The sequence below is a fragment of the Lampris incognitus genome, chromosome 17 (genome assembly GCF_029633865.1).
Source record: "Lampris incognitus isolate fLamInc1 chromosome 17, fLamInc1.hap2, whole genome shotgun sequence".
Taxonomy (NCBI): Eukaryota; Metazoa; Chordata; class Actinopteri; order Lampriformes; family Lampridae; genus Lampris; species Lampris incognitus.
This window is the reverse complement of record NC_079227.1, coordinates 2927197-2934215: the sequence shown is the minus strand read 5'-3', so window position 1 is coordinate 2934215 and position 7019 is coordinate 2927197. Positions and strand designations below refer to the sequence as shown.

Genomic DNA, 7019 nt, shown 5'->3' with positions numbered 1-7019 from the left:
GTTCTTAGAAATGAAGGCTATTCCATGCGAGAAATTGCTAAGAAATTGAAGATTTCCTACACCGGTGTGTACTACTCCCTTCAGAGGACAGCACAAACAGGCTCTAACAGGTACTATTTAATGAAGATGCCAGTTGGGGACCTGTGAGGCGTCTGTTTCTCAAACTAGAGACTCTAATGTACTTATCTTCTTGCTCAGTTGTGCAACGCGGCCTCCCACTTCTTTTTCTACTCTGGTTAGAGCCTGTTTGTGCTGTCCTCTGAAGGGAGTAGTACACACCGGTGTAGGAAATCTTCAATTTCTTAGCAATTTCTCGCATGGAATAGCCTTCATTTCTAAGAACAAGAATAGACTGTCGAGTTTCAGATGAAAGTTATCTTTTTCTGGCCATTTTGAGCGTTTAATTGACCCCACAAATGTGATGCTCCAGAAACTCAATCTGCTCAAAGAAGTGCCCATCCAACCAATCCAACTTGTGGGAGCTGCTTCTGGAAGCGTGGGGTGCAATTTCTCCAGATTACCTCAACAAATTAACAGCTAGAATGCCAAAGGTCTGCAATGCTGTAATTGCTGCAAATGGAGGATTCTTTGACGAAAGCAAAGTTTGATGTAAAAAAAATCTTATTTCAAATACAAATCCTTATTTCTAACCTTGTCAATGTCTTGACTCTATTTTCTATTCATTTCACAACATATGGTGGTGAATAAGTGTGACTTTTCATGGAAAACACAAAATTGTTTGGGTGATCCCAAACTTTTGAACGGTAGTGTATATATATAAAGTATAAAACACAGGCCTGGGGTGGGATATAGACACCGACCAGAGTAATTGTCCGCTTCCGCTGTGGGGAGATGGTGGCGTGAATTCACGTTTACAGCAGCCTCACCCAGTACCGGTTTTGGAAGATGGCGGCGCAAATTCACATTTGCGGCGGCCTCACCCAGTACCGTCCATGCAGTGTCTTTGTCCATGGCTGGGAGAGCTGGCACTGGATCGGCTGGGAGAACCTGGTCTGCTGCATCTTGTGGGCCAAGGGACCACGGCCCTGCCTGGAGCTGCAACCGAGGAGGTAACACTGAAGGCTGTCTGACAGGATGCGGAAGCGAGGCAGGCTAAGCTAACTGCAACCCCATGCAGACCGGCAGTTCCGATAACACCAAGGGCGGTCTGGCGGTGGCCTTGCCCGGCGGTGACTGTGGTGCTCATGGTGTTGTGGTGTGGAGTGCGGGGAGGTGTGTCGACGGTGTCTGGCTGGTAGAGCTGTTGCTGGATCGGCTGGGGGAGCCTGGTTTGCTGCATCCGGTGGACCCACGGCCCCTGCCTGGAGCTGCGCCCGAGGAGGACGCGGAAGCGGGACAAGCTAAGCTAACTGCTAGCCCATGCAGACCGGCAGTTCCTGTAATGATGTTTATGTTAACAATACATATGGGTGACCTGTTGGTGGCAGTAATAACACAGATGATATGTATAGACAGGAAGTGAGAAGAGGATAATGTGTGTAAACCGGAACCGGAGTAGAATAAAGCAGCTAGCCGAGCTAGCAAGAAGTTCCAAACACTGTGTCTCTATAGAAAAATCAGAACATTACATGGTACCAGGACAGGGTAATTTGGTCAAGTGTGGCACAAGAATGGATGTATTAATACCGCCAAGTCCGTTGGAACTGATTGGAAATGTGGATGCAAACTGGAGGATGTTCAAACAGCAGTTTCTGCTGTGTTCTGCGGCTGTTGGAGTGGATAGTAAGGTAGATGCAAGAAAAATAGCCATGCTGCTCACCGTCGTCGGCACAGAAGCAGTAGAAGTCTACACTACAATACTTCTGTGTGTGCTCGACCAGAGGACAAAGACAAGTTTGATGAGGTCTTAAAAAAGTTCGATGAGCACTGCCTCTTGAAAAAGAATGAAACATATGAAAGGTACGTTTTTCACTCAAGTATGTAGCACCAGGGAGTCTTTTGATAGCTTTCTCACAGACCTCAAGCTACAAGCACAATCTTTTAATTTTAATGATCTCAGAGACTCTATGATTAGGGATCAGATGGTGTTTGAGACAAATGACAAGAAGCCCCGAGAGAAATTATTGAGAGAAGCAGAACTCACGTTGAAAGGGGCTATAAAAACATGCCAAGCCAGTGAGCTAGCGCACCAACATGTCTATCCGTCCATCTATCCATTATCCAAACTGCTTAATCTGCTCAGGGTGGCGGGGATGCTGGAGCCTATGACAGCAGTCATTGAGCGGCAGGCAGGGAGACACTCTGGACAGGCCGCCAGGCCATCACAGGGCCCACAACAGGGAAAACAGGCGTGCCCAATTACCTAATGGATGAAGTTCACCAGGTGACAATAATACATAGTGATTACCAGGCATGAAGAATGGAGCCAGTAATCATAACACCGTGTACAAAACAGGTTTCTGTGAATTATCCGCCTGAAGTCTGACTTTTAATGAGCCTGCACACGGAGCAGCGAGCCAACATGGCGAGACGGTGAACGCTTTGATGGTAAAAGGAAAACAGAGGAGCAAGTACAAGGATAAAAACAAGGACGAGATTTTCACTTACAAGAGATGTGGTGAAAAACACAAACCAAGACAATGTCCCGCTGATGGGAAAATGTGTACAAAGTGTAAGAAGGCACAAAACCATAATGCTAAAATGTGTCTCTCCAAAGATAGAAAAAGGGACATAAGGTGCACACAGTGGAAGAAACAGGGGACAGTGATGGAAAAAATGTTCATCAAGATGGTGTCACGTGATGAAGATGACAGCACACAGGACACTGGTCAGACTGTAACTACTGTGAGAGGTGACAAATGGATTGTACAACTGCCAATCAATGGAACAATTGTGCCATTTAAGATAGACACTGGGGCTGAAACTAATTTAATTAATGAGAATGATCTCATGGCACTTAAAGAGAAGCCTAAAAAAATATCAGGAAAAAAGCACACCACGGAAGGTAAACAATGGACAGTCAATTGAAACAAAAGGACAATGCCAACTCAATGCCAACTAAAGGTGACAGTGAAAGGCAATCAGTACATCCTGTTGTTTGTCATAGTGCCTAATGGGCATGAATCACTCCTGGGAGACAAAGCTTCTGAGGACCCAGGATTGGTGAAGAGGATCTATCAGATAAACTGTGAGAACAACAATTATGGATAAACAGTGCAAAGAACAAAACCACCCGCAGTGTGAGGGAAATGCAGACATAGTGAGATAATTTCCTTTTGTTTTCAAAGGACATGGGCCATTACCTTACGCTTACAAAATCCAGCCCAAGAGTGATGCCAAGCCTGTAGTGCATGCCCCAAGGAGAGTGCCAGCACCACTTCGAGCTGGCTTGAAAAAAGAACTGGACAGGATGACACAACTGGGTGTCACTGAGCGAGTGGAAGAGCCGACTGACGGGGTAAACTCTATCATGTGTCAAGAAAAAAAATGGTGAGTGAAGAGTCTGCCTTGATCCCAAGATCTGAACGAGAACATAAAAAGAGATCACTACCAAATCCCAAAACGAGAAGCAATTACCAGTGAAATGGCAGGTGCAAAATATTTCAGCAAACTGGATGCTTCGCAGGGGTGTTGGCAGCTGAAGTTGGACCCAGAAAGCAGTAAGTACTGTACCTTCAACACACCATTTGGGAGGTACTGTTTTCTGAGGCTCCTGTTTGGTATCATCTCAGTGCCAGAAATCTTTCAAAGGGTGATGATGGTGTCCATAATATAGGGTGTGGAAGGCACCAGGGTGTCTATAGATGACTTGGTAGTCTGGGGAAGTACACGTCAGCAGCATGATGAAAGACTGAAAAAAACTCCTGCTGAGATGAGAGTCCAAGAGAGTGGACTCAAACTGAACAGAAAAACATGTGAGTTCGGCCTCACAGAAATGACCTTCTTAGGAGACAAGATTTCAGGAGAGGGGGTGGAAGCTGATCCGTCTAAAGTGCAAGCCATATTTGACATGCCTCCTCCCACTGATAAAAAAGGAGTCCTGCGAGCCATGGCAATGATAAACTCCCTGGATAAATTCATACCTAATCTTTCCACCAGGACAGCCAGCCTTAGAGAGCTGCTTCAGCACCACAAGGTGTTTGAGTGGACTGCTCGACATGAAAAATCTGAAGGAAAATCTGAACTACTGAGCCAGGCCTCATATTCTCTTATCCCTCAAAAGCAACAAAGGTCTCCACTCCAAGTTCTGCTGATGGCCAGAGTGGACCTTCTCCAGGTGGACTGACGCTGTCGCAGTTTAATGAAGCTGCTGCTCCTCCGACTAAAAGCTCGGTAAAACTTTCCGGTTCAATAAAAACCAGTTAAAAAGATTGACCAGTGGACAACAGGATTGGAAGTTCTTTCCTGCTGGATGTGATCAGACAGCGAGAGCTGGAAACTAAACAAAAACAAAAAAAAGTACCACTGTAGGTACAATTTTTATGCAATTTCTCTCCATTGAATGGAAGATTCATAGAAGATCAGGGGATTTTCTTTGTGTTACATGGATCAGCTCTTATTGTTTCATTTACAGTAGACGTGCATTACGATGTGTTATAGTAATGTATTGTGACGAGAAGTGTTAATGTGTTTTGTATTGTCACCATGTAAACCAATTAAAAATGTAATCAAAAAGACGTGCATGTGAGGGTTAATATTCCTGTCTGTGTCCCTGACCGAGGCACGGCAAGACCAACTGGAGCTGGTCCCCGGGCGCTGCACGGCGGCTGCCCACTGCTCCTAGCTACACAGCTAGGATGGGTTAAATGCAGAGGAAGAATTTCCCCACGAGCATCAATAAAGTAGTAAAAAGTTCAAAAGAAAAGTAAACTGTGTGGACCGCGGGGAGAATAGCTGCTGCCATCTTAAACAAACAAACAAACCAACCTAAGAGCCATTTACCAAAGGGATAAACCTTCACCAACCTGCAGAGCAAAGCAAGTAGTTTGAGACTGCGGCCTGCAGGTCAGCATGGCTCTCGCTTTATTCGCTGCTGAATAACCTTTGACTTGCACAGTGATTTCTACCCAACTGCTGATTACTTGGAAATATTGGAATAGGGAATGAGAAACATATTCAACATAAGGTAAGCACATAGGCGTGGAAGCAAGGCCACAATATTCAGAAGAAATCATGTTTTATTACAAAACATCAGGAAAAGACTTGACAAACTGGTACACTGAAATAGACCAATTTCAAAGAATTAAAATGTTTCTAAAAAACAAAGCAGGTAGATTTATCGTGACTTTATCAAAAAGACTGACAGTTTCCTAAGTAGCTTCTTCCACCAGAGGCTGGACCGTCATCAGTACCACGTCGTCACACCAGCAGTCTCTCTATGGAAGTCTGCACAGACTGGATCTGGGGTTTGAGTTGGGAGCCTTCCTTTATGGTGACCGATGTGGCGATGACGGGCCGGGACACGCCGCAGGCCCGGCCCAGCGCCTGCTTGGACCGGACAAACACATAGGGGACGTTCTTGTCCTCGCAGAGCAGCGGCAGGTGGAGAATGATCTCCAGAGGTTCGGCGTCAGCAGCCATCACAATGAACTCGGCAATACCTCGGTTCAACGTCTTGGTGGCTGTGATGGAAGACAGTAAAGATGCAATTACCTGTCTTTTGTCCTACACTGTACAACTAACAGTGTAACGATGTCCACTTTTAAACCACAACAAACATGCATGTGCACACACACACACACACACACACACACACATATGCTTAAACATTGATTTACGTTAATATTCAGTGTGAGTGCTTCTGTAATAACTTAACTCACTCGTTTTGAAAATGCAGAGTAGAATCCTATGGAATGACAAATAACTATAAATACCAAAATAAATGGTCACCTATGAGGGACTATTGAAAACGCTTCATTTGGTGTAAAATAGTCAAATAGACTCAGACAAAATGTACATCGTCAACTTTTAAAAAAATCTATATGATATTCATCTTTGAGGCTTCCCTGTAGTGTCAAACACGTAAAAATCCTAAAGCTGTACAAACCAAATCAATTATAACCAAAGAACTTGGTATTTAATTTTACTTTTGTTACCTACGTATTTTGTAGCACTGTGAAGTTCACAAAATATGTTCAGCAAACTATTAAATGTATTTGTTTCTATTGTTTGCATAGTGTTGTGTGTATAACCTTTGATGGAATTTTAAAAAAGTGTGCGGTGGCCCATTCAGCAGCCTGCATAAGGCGTAGTCGTGTTAAGACTGACTGCCTGGGTTAGGTTTGAACATCAGTGGGATAATAAATGGAGGTGGTGCTATACATGAAAGTGGAGCACATGTTTTACTCTCACCTTCATTGGCCCCCTTCCTTAGCTGTTTGTAGTTGGAGGCTTGTTGCACCAGATCCAGGATGGTTTTAGTCAGGGTGGCGTCTGCCAGAGGATAGGCCTTGGGGTTCACCTCAGCTTCAGTCTGTCAGACAGATCAGCGTTTCTATGAGTATTAATACACAACTCCACCCGCTGTACAGCACTTCACACCTTTAATAGACAACAAAGAACCGTTAAACCTTCGCTTGCCTTCTGGATCACACCAGCCGGCCACCCACAACACTTACCATTGTGATTATGGTCCTCTCGGCGAAATGCTTCACGGAGGACTTTTGTCTTTAATCTGTAAATGAAATGAAATATTTATATATATACTGCTATGCTTGTTTTAATAAAACTATGGATTTATTGTTGAAATCCGAACTCCGAATTTATTGTTGAATCCTACTCCATTCAAAGACACTTGCGGCGAACTACACGTGTGAGGCAACGCGCATGCGTACTGGTGACCTAAACAATTTGAGACAGGAAATGGGTTTGTTTTTGGTTTAGAAGTCCGAATTTGGGTCATATCACCTCCCCGATGCTCCTCCGCTGACACGAGCCTTCCTGTAGCTTCCCGTTTAGCGCTGCAACCTCTCTTTCTTTCTCTCTCACGCGTTCAAACTCCTTTCTCTCCGCGGCTTCCCTCGTTCTCCATGGCAGCAGGGGGCGCCCTGGTTCGGAAT

General features: G+C 44.7%; 1 protein-coding gene across 2 annotated transcripts; it reads right to left on the bottom strand.

Moving 5' to 3' along the window:
* Positions 1 to 5127: 5127 nt before the first annotated feature.
* On the bottom strand, positions 5128 to 6972 carry LOC130128094 (NHP2-like protein 1). Of its 2 annotated transcripts, XM_056297807.1 has the most exons (4): positions 6868 to 6972; positions 6579 to 6634; positions 6313 to 6433; positions 5128 to 5582 (listed from the first exon to the last, which is right to left on the bottom strand). In XM_056297807.1, exons 2-4 carry the CDS (start codon positions 6579 to 6581, stop codon positions 5320 to 5322), a joined length of 387 nt encoding a protein of 128 aa, XP_056153782.1. In that variant the 5' UTR covers positions 6582 to 6634; positions 6868 to 6972; the 3' UTR covers positions 5128 to 5319. The 2 variants fall into 2 exon arrangements, with proteins under 2 accessions (XP_056153782.1, XP_056153781.1); XM_056297806.1 differs by lacking the exon at positions 6868 to 6972 and having other exon boundaries at positions 6579 to 6759.
* Between the last annotated feature and the right edge of the window lie 47 nt (positions 6973 to 7019).